Source organism: Diabrotica virgifera, chromosome 5 (genome assembly GCF_917563875.1).
Source record: "Diabrotica virgifera virgifera chromosome 5, PGI_DIABVI_V3a".
Lineage (NCBI taxonomy): Eukaryota > Metazoa > Arthropoda > Insecta > Coleoptera > Chrysomelidae > Diabrotica > Diabrotica virgifera.
Window position 1 is genome coordinate 22,520,922 of NC_065447.1, and position 21,307 is coordinate 22,542,228.

At 33.3% G+C, this 21,307-nt stretch overlaps 1 protein-coding gene across 1 annotated transcript in view; it reads left to right on the forward strand.

The window, feature by feature from the left end:
* Positions 1–21,307, forward strand: part of LOC114332988 (protogenin A-like) — a 470,567-nt gene that overhangs the window by 416,236 nt on the left and 33,024 nt on the right. Inside the window, exons 4-10 of the mRNA XM_050651312.1 lie at positions 101–248; positions 334–402; positions 6,814–7,019; positions 10,959–11,291; positions 12,121–12,321; positions 12,437–12,589; positions 16,349–16,549. Coding sequence (XP_050507269.1) covers positions 101–248; positions 334–402; positions 6,814–7,019; positions 10,959–11,291; positions 12,121–12,321; positions 12,437–12,589; positions 16,349–16,549 — 1,311 coding nt within the window. The remainder of the gene's footprint in view (positions 1–100; positions 249–333; positions 403–6,813; positions 7,020–10,958; positions 11,292–12,120; positions 12,322–12,436; positions 12,590–16,348; positions 16,550–21,307) is intronic.

Here is a 21,307-nt window from a genome sequence, read left to right on the forward strand (position 1 = left end):
AATGAATTGGTCGGAAAATATTGACGAAGCTCGTATTGCTCAAGCCAATAGAAGAATCGGCGAGAAATAATTTTTTTAACATTGTTTTTGTTCTTTTTAGCTATGGAAAAAGAGTTTTCGATCAATCCCGTGAACTCTACTGTTTACCTCTCTCAACCCATAATACTCCGTTGTGGTATTCACTCTACACCTCCTGTTGATATTCAATGGGAGTTTAATAATGATCTGATACTACCTCACCAACCAAGGTTAGTATTGTTACAATACGGTTCAATACAATAAGTTTACTGATACATTTTGCACTAACATGAAGTTTAATGTTTTATGTTTCAGCTATGTTCCTTTACCCAATGGGGTCCTGTTAATACAAAAGTCTCTGAGTTCTGATAGTGGAGCTTATAGGTAAACACATATTTTTAATATCCTAACATTAGGTTTTAAATTATTTTAATGAAAACATTTAGTGATTTTAATTTGAATACATTTTATTCGTATCTACTTCTAAAAATACACTAGGATATTCAACTGACCACTTACAGTGTTATGTACCATATCTAGTGAACTAGATGATGAAGAATTAAACTTAAAACACTGATACGCTGTGCTCAAAGTGACCGTTGCTCAGTACTGGTAGATTATGGGCTGGGTCGTTTATAGAACTGAGAAACGCAAGAAAAGATAGGTACAAAACGACAAGAAAAAAATAGAAAAGAGAACAATTCTTTAAAACAAAAAGGCACCACTATTTTTAAATGTTTGAATACCAAAAGAACAGAACTGGGATATTCACAAAATAAAGAGAAACAATGTTAATATTAAAATAAAAGTTGGTAATATTGGCTACACAAATATTTTCAAAATATCAAATATAACAGATACATATAACAAATTAATAGGAAGAAATAATCAAAAGAATAAATATCGTATCAAATATCAATAAAGGTTTATATCATAAGAAACTGGAGAACCAACGTAAGTCCTCTTTGCAGTGAATTGACCGTATTTAACACGTTGAACGCCGCAATGCATATAATACTACGGCTCTCTGGGCCGACTTAGCCGTGGTCCATACAGTATACAGTATAGCAGTCACTGCGAAGCAAGTGAGATTCGCGCGGCCCTGTAAGTAAAATAAGCGTGAATCGTATATGATTCGCGCGGCGTTCGACGTGTTAAAATAAAACACAACATGCAATGAAATGTTAAATAGGCAAAAAAATTAAAAAATTACTTTTATAGTTTTTAATCCATCTTGATTTAAACACGTTTAAATATAATAGAGGCTTTCACAAAATTATTAATTTCTAATTTCTAATTATTAAATATCGAAGAATCAATAAAGAAATATGAACTATAATCATAATATATAAAACATATTTAAAAGTATATCTTTAGAGGCTTTCACAAAATTATTAATTTCTAATTTTTTCCTTAATTTCTAATTTCTAATTATTAAATATCGAAGAATCAATAAAGAAATATGAACTATAATCATAATAATAAAAATGTATACCATTTTTATTCATTCAGTTGCGGTGCGAAACCAAAACTGTCTTAATTTTTACTCAGATCAGAGATTGCTGCAATCTCTGATCTGAGTAAAAATTAAGACAGTTTTGGTTTCGCACCGCAACTGAATGAATAAAAATGGTATACATTTTTATTTTTATTAGTATTACTCCTATAGAGTAACTAGGTCCATTTTCCGCTGGAACTTTACCACGCTGCAGACGGGGGTTGTGAATTGCATATTGTAGAATTCCTTCCCCTTAGTCTTCACTGCAGCATCCATGTGCTTGCATATTGTAGAAGCCTTGGAGGTTGTCACCAGGAAATGGGCCAATAAAGTTTTTCAATTAAAAATCTTTTAAAAATATTTAATTTACAAATATTTTTATTAGGTTGAAAAACTTAGTCTTTTCTAATCATAATATATAAAACATATTTAAAAGTATATCTTTAGAGGCTTTCACAAAATTATTAATTTCTAATTTTTTCTTTAATTTCTAATTATTAAATATCGAAGAATCAATAAAGAAATATGAACTATAATCATAATATATAAAACATATTTAAAAGTATATCTTTAGAGGCTTTCACAAAATTATTAATTTCTAATTTTTTCCTTAATTTCTAATTTCTAATTATTAAATATCGAAGAATCAATAAAGAAATATGAACTATAATCATAATAATAAAAATGTATACCATTTTTATTCATTCAGTTGCGGTGCGAAACCAAAACTGTCTTAATTTTTACTCAGATCAGAGATTGCTGCAATCTCTGATCTGAGTAAAAATTAAGACAGTTTTGGTTTCGCACCGCAACTGAATGAATAAAAATGGTATACATTTTTATTTTTATTAGTATTACTCCTATAGAGTAACTAGGTCCATTTTCCGCTGGAACTTTCCCACGCTGCAGACGGGGGTTGTGAATTGCATATTGTAGAATTCCTTCCCCTTAGTCTTCACTGCAGCATCCATGTGCTTGCATATTGTAGAAGCCTTGGAGGTTGTCACCAGGAAATGGGCCAATAAAGTTTTTCAATTAAAAATCTTTTAAAAATATTTAATTTACAAATATTTTTATTAGGTTGAAAAACTTAGTCTTTTCTAATCATAATATATAAAACATATTTAAAAGTATATCTTTAGAGGCTTTCACAAAATTATTAATTTCTAATTTTTTCTTTAATTTCTAATTATTAAATATCGAAGAATCAATAAAGAAATATGAACTATAATCATAATATATAAAACATATTTAAAAGTATATCTAAGGAAAAGTACTCACAATAAATTAGACAGGAGTGTTAACCTTTAAACCCTACCCGGAGTACTGGAGTACCACAAGCAAAGTTAATTTTATTGTGATTCTTCGTTCATCATCATCAGTAGCTCGACAACCCTTTTTGGGTCCTGTCTTGTTCTAGGATTTTCCGCCATTCTGTTCTGTTCCTTGCTTTGTTCTTCCAGTGGGTAATCTCAAGTGTTTTCAGATCTTGTTCCATTTGTTCCATGTATCTAAGTCTGAGTCTTCCCTTTGACCTTCTCCCTACTGGTGCTTGTCTCATTATGTTTTGGTGTTTCGGTTTCCAACGTCCGTTCAACATGGCCCATCTAGCGCCCAACAAGATCGAATAATCTATACAACCTGTATGTATGTATCGGTTTTAGAACGTCTTTCGACGTTGTCCGATGCCTAACTTCCACGTCCTTCTATCATCCCATTGGCCATCTCTAAGATCCCTTGTACTCATTGCTTTGGTTACCCCTTCTTTCCATGTCTTTTTGGGTCTTCCTCGTTTTTGCGGTTTGGTGGTACCCACTCCAAGATCTTTTTGGGCAATCTTGTGTCTTCCATTCTTTGAACATGACCATACCAAATCAACTATTTCCTCTCAACGTCTGTTTTTAAGTAACCATCTATTCCAATTCGTCGTCTTACTCATTTCGAATTCTTTCCCTACGGGATATACCTAACGATCTTCTAAACACATCCATTTCTACAGCTTCTAATTTTTTCCTGTTGTTCTCGGTTATTCTCCAAGTTTCTGCTCCGTAAAGTAGGCTGCTTTTAATAAGTGTTTCATAGATGTTGTATTTTCATTGTATTCCTATTTCGGAGCTCCAAAGTATTCCATTTAGGCATCCAATTGTTCTTCTAGCTTGCGTTACCCTTTTCTTTATTTCCTCATCGTCTTTTCCCGTTCTATCGAAGATTACTCCCAGGTACGTGTATTCACTACAGGATGTGATTTGTTCATTATCCTCTAGTTCGATATTGGATAACTCAGCTCCTATGGGTAGGTATTTAGTTTTTTCCACATTAATTTCCAAGCCCCACTGTTCATATTCCTCCTTCAGTTTTCTTGCCATATACTGTAGGTCGTCTTTATCATTAGCTATGATGACTTGGTCATCAGCAAATTGTAAGGTATACAAACAAACCTCTCCGAGGTCTATACCCATACCGTGGCATTTACGTTTCCACTGGTTTAGTGCTTTTGAAACATATATCTTGAACAAAGTTGGTGAAATACAGCAGCCCTGGCGCAGACCCTTGTTAACTATGAACTTTTTAGATAGTGTGTTGCCAATTTTTACTTGTGATATAGAATTTTCATATAGATTTTTTAAGGCTTTGACTAGAGTGTAGCTGATGTTAGTTTCTTGTAGTGATTTCCACAATTTAGTCACAGGAACGCTATCGTATGCTTTACGGAGGTCAACAAACATGAGATGGGTCTCTTGATTGGTTGCTGATTTTTTTTCAATTAATTGTTTTAATAGAGGCAGAAGACATTATCTGTGCAAGTCCTTCCAGCGCGGAAACCAGCCTGTTCTTCTTCTTCTTGTTCCCTATACTCCATATCAATGAGATTTCTAAGAATGCGCCTGTACACCCGGCTTAGTCTACTAGTTACCGATATTCCTCTGTAATTTGAGCAATCCAACTTATTTCCTTTTTTATGAATGGAAGAAATATAAGCTACTTTCCATAAACTGGGTGGTGTGACACCGTTTATATATTTGTTCATACACCAAGTAAGTGCTTGAAAAAGTTTATCTGTGCCACATTTTATTAATTCGGCAGGAATATTGTCGGGCCCTGGAGCTCTACCATTTTTTAGTTCATTTACAGCTTTCTTCACCATATCAACTCCCACTACTATCTCTTCGCCTTCAACAAATACTTCTGTTGGTGATTGTGTGGTATATTCGGCTCTACTTTCTGTTAGCAAACTCTCGTAGTATTCTTTCCATTTTTCTGCTGATATTAACTGAATAGAAGTAGTATTTCTTTCTGTGTTCTTTATTTTGTTTAAAAATTTCCATGTCTCTGAACACTTCCTTCCGCCTATGTAAGTGTTGATCTCTTGGCATTTCCTATCCCACATTTCTTTTTTTACTGCTGTTACTGCTCTTCTTGTTGTTCTGCGTAGGTCCAAATATTTGTCTTTGTCTACTGGATGTTTAGTACTTAGTCACCGTGCGTACGCTTTCTTTTTTTCCATTATTAAGTTTTGTCTTCGGTCCACCATAGCTTTTTACTGTAGCGTTCGGATTTTAAACCAAGCGCTTCTTTTGCGGCTGTTTGTATACTCTCTATTATATTTTCGTACACTTTTTGCACGGATACATTTTGGATTACATCTTCTAATTTTTCATTTAGTCTTCGTTGATATAGTGTTCTCGTACTTTCATGTTGTAAGCTGTCTAGGTTGTAATTTGTTGTGTTAAAAATTTCTGTGGCTTCAGGTGGTTCTTTTGTTTTCTTGGATCTAAACGGAAAAACTATTAAGTATAAAGTGATCCGAATCACATGATACTCCTCTATATACTCTTGTATCCATTACTTGTAATCTTGTATTTTGTTTTGTAATCACATAATCTATGATCGATTTTAAATTTCTGGTTACCTGAATCCCGTTTGTTATTTTTAGCTGATGGTTTTCGCATATTTGAATTAATCTTTCACCATTGTCATTTTGGGTTATTTCTCCATGTGGACCTATCACTTTGTTGTTTACCTTCTGTCCGACTCTACTATTCAGATCTCCTGCTATGATCACTTCCCTAGTACTTCCAAATTTAATAATTTCTTCATTGATTTTCTCAAAGAATTCGTCTTTAACAGCATAAGGCTGATCATCAGAGACTGCATATATACCGAGAATAGTGGCAGGTTTTTGGTTAATTGTCATGTTGATTCTTATGATATTTTAATCTACGGCTTCAAAATCTGTTATTTTGCGTTGATGTTTTTTATGTATCACTACGGATACACCTCTTTTTGCTCGCTGGTGTTTCTCAACCCCACTATATATGTACATAGTTCTTCAATATCTCTGTACCACATCCTTTCTTCTTTGTTTCAGTCAAGATAACTATGTCCATGTTCAATTTAGTAATTTCTTGGATGACTTCTTCCACCTTTCCGCTAATGCTCTGTACATTCCAAGTGCCAATGTTCATTGTCCATTTTCGTAGCTGTTGTCGTTGTCTGTTTAATCCATCCGAAGCTCCGAGGCAACTTTTAGGCTTTTTGGTAAATGCGGTTTTTTACAAGTGACAGGGAACCAACCTGACGTCTCAACCCCCAACCTGGAGGACCAGGTAATTTTTTGTTTAAGGTATTCTTCCTTTAGACTGGTTGTCTTTCAGGAATCTGGAGACCAGTCTTCCCCTTTAGGAGTGCGTGTCTGGTTTGGACGTTCTGAACGCAGTTTAATAGGTTGCGCGACATATATATGCCCCGCTTCCCCCACGCCCAGACGGCCCTTGCCACTCACCCACGGACAAAAGGACTCCAATCTCACGCGGGGTGAGTTGGAGGTGGGTATCGGGGTTTGGTCGTTAAGGGTCAGGTGTCGACAGGATTCCGACAGCGGAATGCTGCTCCTATTAGTCGCCTTTTACGATCAAGTCAGGAGATACTGTGGGTGAATTCTACTTGGGCGGCCCGCATCCCACACGGGGTCTATACAACCTACATATCATAAAAAGGCCCAACTTTACGATGCTGAACGATTGAATACTCAATAATCCTACCAATTTTATTTAAAACGTTGCGTGAGGATGTATGATCTAAGACTAAATCTATATAACTCAACTCAATGTTTGTAAGTTAAGCTTATTTTTATATTAAAAGTGCATACATCTATTGGCGTACGTGCAAGCCCTCCGCACATTAATGGAAACACCATGTGGCTTACATGTATACCTACATATCACAGAAAATTTTATCCATTTGATAACAAAATCTTATTGATTTTTCATAATAACCACTATTTTTTTATTTTTTAGGTGTAAAGCAACAAATGATTTACTTAATAAAACTAAATATAGTAAAATAGCATATATAACGGTGTTGCCGGAATTAACTGAAGCAACATTACCTTCGATTCTACCTCTTGACATTTCACCGAATGTTACTGTCCTTACTGGTGAAAAACTCACCTTATATTGTGCTGTGATGGGATGGCCTATACCTACAGTACAATGGCTTAATAGTAAGTATATCGAAATTAATATTTTTTAAAACAAACATAGACGGCTGCGTTTCGATTCAGTTCGAGTCTCTTTCCATCCTCTGACACGTGTTTCTAAGTCTACCCATAGATTAATAATATAGTATTACCGGATAGATAGGCAACTCACTGTAAGAATTTGGTTCCTTTCGCCACTTGCGACCGTAGTGTTAACTAATCACCATTTGGCGGGAAATTTAAATGGACAAGCATTAATTTCATCCGTTCAGCGCCTCTTGCGGGCCCTTTCGTTACTAATTAAAATATCTTCTTATAATCTCACCTATATTATTAAAATAAAATACCAGAACTTACTAAGCTTGTTAAAGTATTTTATTTAAATAATATCTAAGTAATACTCATAAATTATTCGGAATTCCCAAGTTACAAAAATATGTTATTTTTGCTGTCAAATTTAGTAAGGAAAAGGGATATAAAAAAAGTTATGACAATGTTTTTGTAAATATAGGTACGTGTATTTATTTGTTGTTTCAGATAAAGAGATAAAACAGTTATAAACTAATTACTATTTACCTATCTATGCATTTTTCTAACTTTTCTATGATTTGTACACAACGGTACACAACAATAATAAACTATGTTGTTTTTTTATTAACACAACACAAAAGTTCTTTCGTTTAGTAACTAAAACAAAACTACACTTTATCAACGAAGGATAAGGAACCAACTAAAATTGAAATTACTAAGAACAAATCGTTAAAGGTAATACAATAAAAAATAAAAACTGTAAACTAATGGAAAATTTTTTCCACTAACTGTCATTACTTTTGACAGAATTGACATTGCCGAGTTAAGCCTCGTTTGATTATTTTATTTATGACATTCAGATATGGCGTTAACATAAATGATTGGTTAAAGTCTTCGTGAGCGAGATAGGCTGTCATTTCTCTTTATTAGCTGACGGTAGTGAAAGTGATGGGGGAAATTCCCCAGTTTGTTCATATAAGATTCCGAGGCATGAGTCTACCCGTCATTAGAGAGGCTCGTAAGAAGACTGAACTGAAATATTATATCAACGCATGCTTTTGGCGACCTCTAACGAGGAACGATGAAGTGAGTGTCGATGACGATTAAAGTAAACTGTAAATACTCTGGGCTAATTAGCAAAATACAAGGAAAAGTTATTTACCAGCAATTTTATTGCTGGAATCGAATCTTGTTATTGTATCTATTAATAATATAGGTATGCAAAGTCCGCAGATAGTGTGCTACTTTTTTTATAAACAAAATGGCGCCCTAAAATTGTGTTTTTTTCAATTTTTGCTCTATAACTCCAAAAATTTTAACTTTACACCAAAAACACTCAAATAAAAATTCACCGCAATTAAATTCTGCATAGAGACGTGTTTTTCCCGATTTATTTCGACGAAAACTTTCCCCGGAAAAAGCGGGTTTTTCCAACAAAATCTTTAATTTTCAACTAAAATTTTAGATAAGTAATTGTTAATCAATAATTAAATAACTTGGTGGTAATGTAAAAGCCCTTTTCATATAGATTACAATTCCAGAAGCCTATTGAAATTGAATGAACTGTTTAGCAACAATTGAATTATTAATTAAAAATTTACGGTCACTATAATAACGACAATAATTATGATGCATAAGAATAACTATGATTTTTTCATAAAAATATACTATACCTATCTAATGTACTTTACAGAATTGAAATTGGACTATTTAAGCGGCTTCAGGAATATTTTAAATTTATAAACAATTTTTTGGCTTATAAACAAATAGAATATCTCGGGAAATATTAAACTAAATTAAATTGTGAAGACGGTATTTGAAAAACAGCGGCAGGACGCTTCTTTTAAAAGAAAAACGTTTAATTATGACGAGTGGTTCCTGAGATACAACCGGTCAAAGTTGACCGGAATTTACGGCAAAAAATATAAACAATAGGATCATAATTTTCAAACCATCACCTTTTAATTTTTGTCCTCTTTCTCCACAACAATTTTCATATCTTTAAAATACTCATAACATATATTATTATAATAAAAACTATCGATAATACGTGTGAAAATTGCCAAAAATAGCAAAATTCCTATCAAAAAGTAGGTTGGAGAAAATGGAACCCTCAAAGTTCAAAATCGGCATACGTTAAAAAAATGCATTTTCTCGGCTTCGCATGGAGCAATTTCCTTCATTCTTTTTTTGTTCCCTAATAACTCGAGTAGAGCCATCGAACTAACGTATTATTAAATGTCAAACTTGCTTTTGTTTTGTTATAATAGATTAATTTATTTATAAGAACAGAAAACTACATATTTTTTCCAGGTGTAGGCTTTTTTTAGATAAACTTACTACAACTGTACCTTTTAAAGTTAAAAACATAAATGTTCTCATTTGAAAGCTGTATAATTATTTAAACAATTTTTATTTAAACAAATTAAAATTTTGTGTTATAATAAATAAATTAATTTATTATAACAAAACAAAAGCAAGTTTGATATTTAATAATGCGCTAGATCGATGGCTCTACTCGAGTTACTTGGGAACAAAAAAATAATGAAGGAAATTGCTCGATGGGAAGCCGAGAAAATGCATTTTTGTAACGTATACCGATTTTGAACTTTGAGGGTTACATTTTCTCCAACCTAATTTTTGATTGGAATTTTGCTATTTCTGGCAATTTTCACACGTATTATCGATATATTTTATTATAATAATATATGTTATGAGTATTTTCAGGATATGAAAATTGGTGTGGAGAAAGAGGACAAAAAAAGGTGATGGTTTGCAAATTATGATCCTGTTGTTTATATCTTTGCCGTAAATTCCGGTCAACTTTGACCAGTTGTATCTCCGGAACTACTCATCATAATTAAACGTTTTATCTTTTAAAAGAAGCGTCCTGTCGCTGTTTTTCGAATATCGTTTTTACAATTTAATTTAGTTTAATATTTCCCGAGATATTCTATTTGTTTATAAGCCAAAAAATTGTTTATAATTTTAAAATACTGCTGAGGCCGCTTAAATAGTAAAATTTCAATTCTGTAAAGTGCATTAGATAGGTATAGTGTCTTTTTATGAAAAAATCATAGTTATTCTTATGCATCATAATTATTGTCGTTATTATAGCGACCGTAAATTTTTAATTTACAATTCAATTGTTGCTAAACTGTTCATTCAATTTTCATCGGCTTCTGGAATTATAATCTATACGAAAAGGGCTTTCACATTACCAAGTTATATAATTATTGATTAACAATTACTTATCTAAAAGTTTTGTTGAAAATTAAAGATTTTGTTGGAAAAACCCGCTTTTTCCGGGGAAAGTTTTCGTCGAAGTAAATCGGAGAAATCACGTCTCTATGCAGAATTTAATTGCGGTGAATTTTTATTTGAGTGTTTTTCGTGTAAAGTTAAAATCTTTGGAGTTATAGAGCAAAAATTGAAAAAAACACAATTTTCGGGCGCCATTTTGTTAATAAAAAAAGTAGCACACTATCTGCGGACTTTGCATACATATATTATTAATATATACAATCATAAGATTCGATTCCAGCAATAAAATTGCTGGTAAATAACTTTTCCCAAAAATGGCCTATTCTCCGATAATCAGCCCAGACTAAAACCCAAGGCTTAATCAAGCCATCGGGCGATGCTAGGAAACTATTCCACTAGTGCATCAGCAGTTTCCCCATCTAAACCGCTATCATTTTGTACATTTTGTACTGCTAAATCGTGATAAAAGTGATAAAAATCCGTTTGTTCAAAAGGATTTTTTATTTTTAAAAATCATATATTGGAAAAGTAGTATCCAATAGTTGGTTAATGAACTTTGCAAAACACTCAAAATTGATCAAATGATTTTACATATATGTGATTGTTATCCAATTATCTTCTGGTTTGTCATCCGAATAAAGTTTTTAACATATTCTTTCTATTTTTCAGAAGACAGTATAGTCCTAGGTAACACGTCACTTTTGGAAATAAATGACGTACAGACCATCGATACAGGCAGCTATACGTGTATAGCATACAACAGCATGGGCCGTACGAGCCACAACTTTAACGTTGTAGTCAAGCAAAAGCCTACGTTCGTTGTTACACCGTTGTCGAAGTCCTACCCTGCTGCTATTACTGCTAGATTAGAGTGTCGCGCCACTGGCATACCTGAACCTAGTATTAAATGGTTGAAAGATGGACAGCCTTTGAAATTCGATTCTAGAGTGAGAAGGCAGTCCAACGGGATTATTTTTAGTCATACTTTTAGAAACGACTCAGGTAAGGTATTATAACCCATCAAACAAACGCGCGATTTGTTTTATATATACAGTTATGAGTAATGCTTACTCGCGCTGCCAGTCCTTTGACTTCCATCTCGAAAACCGACTTTTGAGGGAGCGCCGTGCAGTGGCAGTAGCATTAGCAGCGGCAGCGCGAGTGAGCTATTTACACATTCACGCTGCCCACATCCCTACCCAATTCCCTGTCCAACAGGACTGAGTATAAATGCGGTATAAAGCTACAAAGTATTGGATATGTTTCTGGAATTCATTAGGTATTTGCCTCAACCTAGTGATTTTCTCTTTTTTAAATGGCTTACTACTTTACTGACTTACGCAATGTTGACATTTACATCTTAATTCAATAAATCTATTAGGAATACTGTCCATGTACTGTGATGAGTACTGTCTATGTGCCTTCGACTAAAAGTCACTCTCCAGCAACGTTGTGTCTATTTCTCAGACGAATAAATAGAAAGCATAACTATTATTTATAACAAAAGTCGTATTTAGCCATTTTGAAACGACGAGATAGAATCGCAGAATAATCAAAGAACGTACTGAGGGACACACAAGCTTTAAAATTATGTATTGCTTTTCATATGATCACATTTCAAATTATTTTACAAAATGGTCATTTTTAATGATTGTGTTACTAAAACCACATAAAACTATTACCATATATTTTAGTTTAGTTAGCTAGGAGTTTATTGTTCAAAAAATAGTTGGGGGGACTTAAATTAACATCGAATGACAATTCAACAACTAGTTTAATTGCTTTCAAAATTTAACATTTTGTGTCTTTAACAATAAAATAATAATTTTAGGAATGTATCAATGCATCGCCTCCAATTCTGTTGGAAGAATTTGGACAGCTGTTCAAATAGATATTATAAATATTTCGCAAACGCCCAGTCCCCCGCAAAAGTTAAAATGCCGACCATACAACTCGTCCACCATCTGTCTAAGTTGGAAGTCACCCATAAACGTCAGTGTGACAGCTTACAGCGTACATTCTTTCTACAACAGTAAGTACATTTGTTTCTCGTGATTTTCCAAGAACACAATAAAATTCAATCAAGCGCCGAATTGACCATATCTCTGTGATCATTGCAATAATATGTTTTCTTCTTTTTATTTTAGATAACGGCTTGGAATCTGTTGGACCTGATTACGCAAGGAACGTCACTTCGATGGAAGCTGCTGGCCTAAATAGCAGTACAGAATACACTTTCTACGTTATATTATACGCCCCAGGTGGAAGTGATCCATCTGAAAAAGTCACTTGCAAAACAGGTGAGTAAATACTTATTCTCTTTAAGTGCCATCTCCGCGACGAAGGTTTGCAATCATCATGGCTATTCTGACCTTCGAGGCAGCTGCTCTGAAAAGTTGCCTTGAGCTGCAACCAAACCATTCTCTCAGGTGCTTCAACCAGGAGACGCATCTCATTCCCACGCTTCTCCTACCCTCTATTTTTCCTTGAATTATGAGTCTCAAGATATTATATTTTTCGTCTCTCATCACATGCCCGAAGTCCGAGATATTGCAATTTCCTTTCTTTTATCGTATTTTCAATTTCCCTCTCTCTGTCTATTCACCTTGTTCCGTGGTGTGGTTGAGTTGCGTGTGTGATAACCTGATTGTCCCCGGAAACAATTAAAATAATATTAAGTAAAACGACGGACAATAATATATTTATTTATTTTTGGTAAAATAAGCGTGCTTTGTTTATATATCGTAAGGGTTTGTTATTATAGCGAGGGTGTGACCGCACAGGGTGCCCGCTGTGACTCTACTGAACTAGACCACAAACACTAATCTGTCATTATGTGGTTGTACCATATGGCCAGACAGGCGACAAATTATTAGATCTGGTGTTTTTAAAACTGCAAAGGCATTTTACCTGAAATAGGGATATATTTCGTTTCTTAAAACTTAACAGGCCCTTCTATGCATATGGTTTGTATATTAGGAACGAAACACATGTGAATTTTAAATGTCCCATTTTATTTCGTTTAGAAAAGAAAGTTAATATTTAAAATTAGCAATTAAAAAAATAGTAAAATAGTAATTGAAGCGTGTCGCCACAACCTTAACACTTCTATAGTCGTGACTCTATCTACCCATGAAATCAGTAAATACTTGCGTCCTGGTATACCTTACGGTGTCGAGGTAAGTGGAGTAATCAGACGTCTTCATGCCTTTCGGTCAGTAGCTAGTCACTCTGCCTTTCTCCGCCCAATATTTGCGTTCTTGCTGGTCAGCCTTTGTCGTTTTTTTTCTGTGAACCTTTCCATACCTTCTTTACAGGTCTTTATTCGCCCATTCTCGCCATAGGCCGAACCACGATAACTGTTTCGTTTCAAATATTTTTAAGATCATTCCGATACCGCACCTTTCACGTATTTCTTCGTTTCTTATACGATCACGTCTGGCCACCTTGGTTACCGCACTCAAATATAGTATTTCGCATTCTTGAATTTTACTATGAATTTGCACTTATTACCCTGCTATTTGTTTGTGATTCTTTATTTCCTTGTCCATTAATTGTTCATCCTAGACACTTGAAGTCCTGTACTTGTCTAAAGGGCTCATTATTTGGCTTTATAATGTATATTTTCTTGAGTCTTAGATATTACTAAAGCTACTGTTTTTTCGATATTTATTTTCATTCCAAATTTCTGAAAAGCTTCATTCCAAATATTCACATTTTCTTACATGTCTTTTTCCGATTTTGACGCAATTACCAGGTCATCGGCATATATCACCTCTGATATGTATACTTGTTATATATACTCCAATTCTAGTTCTGTTTACTTTACCTCTATATTCTTTTGCGATTTCTTCCGTTAGAGCAGGGGTTCCCAAACTTTTTTGTACCACGCCCCCTTTTGTTGAAATGAAAGCTTCTCGCGCCCCCTCCCCTTTACAATAAATTGTATTCGCCTAAATAGGAACAAAACAAAAACAAATAAGTATTAGCTTGAAAACAAAACATTTATTTATTCTGCGATAAGATACAACAATATCAGTTTCCATAAAATACAAAAATTATTAATAAAAGAAAAATAGATTAGGTTGGTTAGTGAGATGGAGTATTCGTGGCCGAGTTTTAGTAAGTGCACAGAATAAGTCACTAGGAACATCAAGTTTATTCCGATACTTTGTTTTAATTGCCACAAGTGTTGAAAATCGCACAAATAGTTACTTGAAAAATGCAAATATAAATGAAGAGCTACCCGTGATACACTAAGATACACTTTGAAATATTTTAACCAAAATGAAGTTTTGTCAATTATAACAAAGTATTTGGCAGAGGAATCATGCAAAAAACCATTTGGATTTATCTGCAAAGCATCTTCTTAAAGTAATTCAGGCAGGGAGTCTATGTTGGCATGGAATGGATCAGTTGACATTCTGTAAATAAAATTGTCACAAGTGTTTGGGAAGTATTTCTGGAACTCTTCAATTAGGCTCTCCAAATGGTTTGATATTTGGATTTTCAAACTTGATCCTTCATACATGTCCTTGAAGCGTGTCTCTTCTGAGATTGGCTCTACTTTAGAGACATTTGAATAATTTCAGGGGTTTGCTGATATTTTACTCCTCCAAAGTTGAGTAACTAAGCCTCCATCACAATGAGTAACTACTATATTTGAGTCTCCACCCTGCAGTTTTAGGTTAAGGCTGTTCAACGAGTCAAAGATGTCTGACAAATACGCCAATGTTACTTGGGTACAATGTTTTTTGAAGGCCATGTTTAGCTCATTTTGCTTTTGATGTTCCAAGGTGATTACTTCATCTCAAAGGTCAAATAATCTTGCCAACATGTTTCCTTTTGAGAGCCATCGTACTTCTGTATGAAGTAGCAGTGTTTTGTGATCACTTCCTGAATCTTCACAAAGAGTTTTAAACAGTCGAGTATTCAACGCACTGTTTTTTATGTACTTCACTACTTTAATACACAACTTTAAGACAACCATAAGTTCATTTGGAAGGGTTTTTGCTGCCAAGGCTTGTCGATGTATAAAACAATGTATCCCAATCACATCAGCATTTTTCTCTTTTACTAATTGTATATAGCCTGAGCGAAAACCAAGCATTGAAGGTGCGGCATCTGTACATAAACTTTTTTGTTTTTGCTAAGAGAGTTCATGTTTGTCAAAAACTCTCACACTGCTTTCATAACATTAATAGCTTTTGTCGTGATCTCCAGTCTCCAACTCTGTAGAAAAGAGTAGCTCGTCTTTCATTCTTTCGTTTTGAATATACCGAACATAAACAATTAACTGATAACGTTGTGCTATGTCAGTACTCTCGACTAGCTGAATAGCAAAAAATGGCGATTATTTTACTGCATCAACTACCTGGTTTTGTATGTCTTCGGTCATATCATCAATGCGGCGTTTCAGTGTTGTCAAAAAGAGGTATTTGAGATAACTTTTGCTTACTCTGCGTTACCACAGTTTAGCAAACGGTTAATTTTGAATTTTAGAAAAATAACTAAATTTAATTTAATGTTCAACTTGTCTCGCCCCCCCCCCATATGTCCTCACGCCTCTCAGTTTGGGAACCCCTGCATTAGAGTGATGAATAACAAAGGACTTAGGGCACCACCTTGTCTTACACCTGTCCTTGTGTAGAATTCTAGAGATGAGCGGTTGTTCATTCATACATTATTACGTGTTTATTTATATATACTCTTTATTGCTTCGATTAGTTGTGGTTTCACATTTCTACGATTTAATATTTCCCAGATCTTGTTATGTGGTGCACGATCAAAGGCTTTTTCCAAGTCCACAAAACAAAGACACAGCTTACTAATATGCTCTAGCTAGGGCTTTTTCTGATATGTTTCACCGTAGTCGGTGAGTAAATAAATAAATGTTATTTCATCTTTCATCATCATCTGCCCTCCTTTATAAATTCCTTTATTACTGCTTACAATCTTTACAACTAATCTTTTAATTTTACCTGTAGATAATTCCCCAATTTTTTCGCTAACAACGTTTCATAAGACTCATGTCACGCATCACATTTTTTCTTTTCTAGGTGTAATGGGAAACAGAAATTTGGACATTGAACAATATAAAGACAACAAAGATAACAGTTCTGTACTTCTGAAATGGAAAGAAATTAGTACTGACGTTTCTTGTACGGACGAAAAATTTCTTTACAAAGTCCAATGGAAAAGCGATCTGTCCTGGTCTCTCCATAATGGACAAACAAGAAAGAAGTATTATGTTGTTAAGGGTAAGTTAATTGTTCCAACATAAATAAACATATATTAAACATGAATTGATAGAGGTAGCTACCAGTTAGACCAGTAATTTCCAAATGTGAAGTATGCCCAGAAAAGTAAAGATTTGCATTGGAAAATTCTTTGCCAAATATATCTGAAGTAATTCATACGACCTACAAACTTACGTCGATTACTCTACTGCGAAGATTACTTCCGTATGCAGAAGAAAAGAAAAAATAGGGGATTACCAGTGTGGCTTCGGACCGTGAAGGTCAACAATAGACCATATCGTTATCTTGCGTCGGAAAGAGTTGGGAATACGGCAAAGGTCTACATTTAGGTCTGGATCCCGCGTATGAAAAAAAAAGTTGATTAATAGCAAGCTGAAAATTTGTTAATAGCTTAAGGGTGTCTAGTCGGACAAACTTTGATATATGGGAACATTGAAACAGGAGAAGTTTTAATTGTGGAACAGTTTAAAAATTTGGAACGGTCAGACCACGAAAACGTCACATGTATTTATCCGACAGAACTTCCAATTGATCTGTTACCCTTTCATTAAACTCTCATGCACAAATCAGGCTGTTATTTATCACCAAATGGGCATTATAATGAGTGGAACACGTAAAAAATGTCAAATGACAAGAATTATGACAGATGATAAATAGCAGTCTGCTTTTTGCATGAGAGTTTAATGAAAGGGTAACAAATCAATTTGAAGTTTTGTCGGACAAAATAAATGTGACGTTTTCGTGGTCTGACCGTTCCAAATTTTTAACCTGTTCCACAATTAAAACTTCCCCTGTTCCAGTGTTCCCATATATCAAAGTTTGTCCGACTAGGCACCCTTAAGCTATTAAAAAATTTTCAGCTTGCTATTAATCAACTTTTTTTCATACGCGGGATCCAGACCTAATTAGTCCATTCACTAACGGTAAATATTGCAAAACCTCTAAATTTTAAAGAACCGCTTGGAATGACATGAAATTTGGCATACACAATACACATATAGCTCACATGTCAAAAAAGTGATACTGTGCCGATGTGTACTTTTGCCCCGGGGGTGAGTTTCACCCCTTCTCGGGGTGAAAAAACATACGGTTCAAAATAAATCCGAAAATGGTAAACCGACTTATTCTAAGCAACTTTTGTTTTATAGCATTTTTCACTAAGTTAATACTTTTCTACACTGCGCGTCCGAGAAAACGGGCACCCCAAAAAATATAGTGTGTATAATAGTAATAAATAGTAATAAATAGTGTGTTGTTATGCCTTCTGGTCCCAATTAATTAAAACTCTATTGTTTGGTTCAAATACATTATATTTACAATCACCTCCATCAACAACTAACCATAACAATATGTTTACATTTAACAGTAACGACCTACTACAACAATAATTACTAACTGAGTACAATAATCTTTCTCCACCGAGTTAATGTTTATATACACATTTAAATAATAACAAAACATGACAATTCAATGTTACTTGCGGTTATTGATACAAGAACAGATACTACATGGATTAATGACTTTGAATGAGTTTTAAACATATTTTGTACAGGGTGATATTATAATACCACACCTCCCCGTTTTGTTAAAATTACATATTTTTAAAATAAGATTGATTGTCTATCATCGCCGTTTTTTTAAAAAAAAAAAGAAAGTCCTAAGAAGAGAAGAAGAATATCTGAGTGTATATCCCTCTTTCCCTTTCACAGAGTGTTTATGATTACCTAATACTATTTTCAAAAATTAAATTCCTAACTATCCTAACTAACTGTAACATGGTACATTTCAGATCAATCGATTTTTCCCTAAACATGTATATTCTTTTTCCTATTTTACACAAAAGTTCATATTTTCCCTATACTAAAACTGGTATTTTATAACCTATTACTAGTTCACGTACTTTCACGTCGTGTCGTTTCGTCCTTTTTTTTTTTCGTTCACTAATTCACTTCATCAAAACAATGTCCACAGTGAATGAAATTGATCCTAACTTTTAAATAGTATTTTAGTGCCTATAAGCATCTCATATGAGCAGGGGAATAATCTAATCTACCTAAATAATTATAAAAATCTCGTATCTAACTAATATTCCTAAGCTAAGCTAATATTACCTAAAACTCTATTAAATAGTATATATATTATGGTATAAAAAAAAATAATTTAACGTTACTTTGCTATTTCATCTTATTATTTCAGTCTTATTTTGATTTATTTATATACGCCTTACTAACTTTAAAATATTGTACATATAATAAAAATGTAATCTCTCTAAAACTTTTAATATGTGTCTCTAAAAAAAAACTTCTAATAACTCTCTTGTACCTATAATAAAGATTTATTCTCTCTAAGAACTTCACTTTTTGTGTCCCTTTGCTTACTATCTACTAACACTATTGTAAGATATTGTCTATCCTTAATTCAAACACTTCCATTTTCCACGAAAATTTAACCTGAATTCATTATATACATTTAAAAATAAGTTATTTATAGTTTACGTTACTTTAGAGAAAAAAATTTACAACTTTAATTCTTAACCACAATTCAATGATTAGCTACTTATTTGATTAGTATATTATTCTTAATTTTGCTTCTTTTCTTGCAATTTTTATGTGTCTTCTTTCATTTTTCCCACATATTTTACTAAAGAAATTATCTTTTTTTCTCTTCTTCTTCTTGTCTGGTACTACAACTATATTTCTTCATTTTCTCCACATAGTAACACTTCTACAGTGTACATAATTCATCTTCATATACATATTTCATATAACAATCATATATCATTTATCTCATATATCATTTCATATAACATCATAATCATCACTTCATATACTAGCTCCGATACCTTCGTTTTACCTTAATAAAAGAGGTTTCACTCGGATGTCTTAGTTTTCCGCCAATATTAACCCGAATTTTCGCCCTGATCTGTACGCACCATAGAGGTGGTATAGTTAACTCAAAACACGAAATAGGTATTTTATGCGGTTCAAATTCTTCTAAAAATATCACAACCTCAATCCCTTGCTTTGAGGCCGTTGTTTATTCACGAATAATCATGAATAAAATAGGTACTCTCAAAACACAGAGTGGGTCTCTAATAAGCTTTCAAGCTTCTATAAATCACTTAGTACCTTCCTAATTTGACAAGAGCCGTGGGTTTCTTATTGTCTCAAATTTCCTCATAATATTTAGCTTATAATATTGTTAGTTCTTCTTCTTATCTATATAGTCCTCCAGATTCTTTATCTCGGTTCGTTAAAAATATATCTCTTGCTTATAGCAATGTTTGTCTTACAGCTCTTATATCAACGTATGTCATCCATCACTAATCATTATTCATTAAAAAAATATCATTTATCACTCAAAAAAATATTAATTCAGGTTCATATCATACAAAATTTAACACAAAATCGATTAAAATGTATCTATAGAATCAATAAATATCAATAATAAAAACAACTGGCTAATAAAAATTCAATAATAGTGTACGTATTCGACAACAATTCAATAAAATTCAAAAATAGCATATGCAAAAGTTAGATAAAAATATTCAAAATCAGTTCATATCTCAAAATTCGATAGAAATTTTTGAAAAAAATTCGATATTCCATAAAATATTCAAAAATAACCGTACTAAAAATCGAAATCGGATAGAGATTTTTCAAATAAATTCGATAAAATTCAAAATTCAATAATAGCATATATAATAAACTTTGATAAAAATATTCAATTCAAAAAATCACTTCATGTTTCAAAATTCATAGATATTCTTAAAAAAAATCGATACTTCATAAATTATTCAAAAATCAGCAAAGATAAATATTCAATTTTCAATAAAAATATAAAAACGAGGGAAGCATTTTTAATAAAGATAGACATTCTTACTTACATTTTATCACTTTGTCTTTTTACTGGGTTTCCTGTCCATCTTCGTCCTGGTCCATCTTCGCCGTCTCCGTTTCCAATTTTTGTCGCCCATTGTCAGAAGATTCTCCCAATTAATTTACAGGAGCGCCATGTAATAAATAGTGTGTTGTTATGCCTTCTGGTCCCAATTAATTAAAACTCTATTATTTGGTTCAAATACATTATATTTACAATCACCTCCATCAACGACTAACCATAACAATATGTTTACATTTAACAGTAACGACCTACTACAACAATAATTACTAACTGAGTACAATAATCTTTCTCCACCGAGTTAATGTTTATATACACATTTAAATAATAACAAAACATGACAATTCAATGTTACTTGCGGTTATTGATACAAGAACAGATACTACATAGATTAATGACTTTGAATGAGTTTTAAACATATTTTGTACAGGGTGATATTATAATACCACAAGCTTGCTATTAATCAACTTTTTTTCATACGCGGGATCCAGACCTAATTAGTCCATTCACTAACGGTAAATATTGCAAAACCTCTAAATTTTAAAGAACCGCTTGGAATGACATGAAATTTGGCATACACAATACACATATAGCTCACATGTCAAAAAAGTGATACTGTGCCGATGTGTACTTTTGCCCCGGGGGTGAGTTTCACCCCTTCTCGGGGTGAAAAAACATACGGTTCAAAATAAATCCGAAAATGGTAAACCGACTTATTCTAAGCAACTTTTGTTTTATAGCATTTTTCACTAAGTTAATACTTTTCTACACTGCGCGTCCGAGAAAACGGGCACCCCAAAAATGAGTCTTTTTTGAATTCTCGTATCTCCTAAACCTGTTGTCCGATGTCCGATTTAA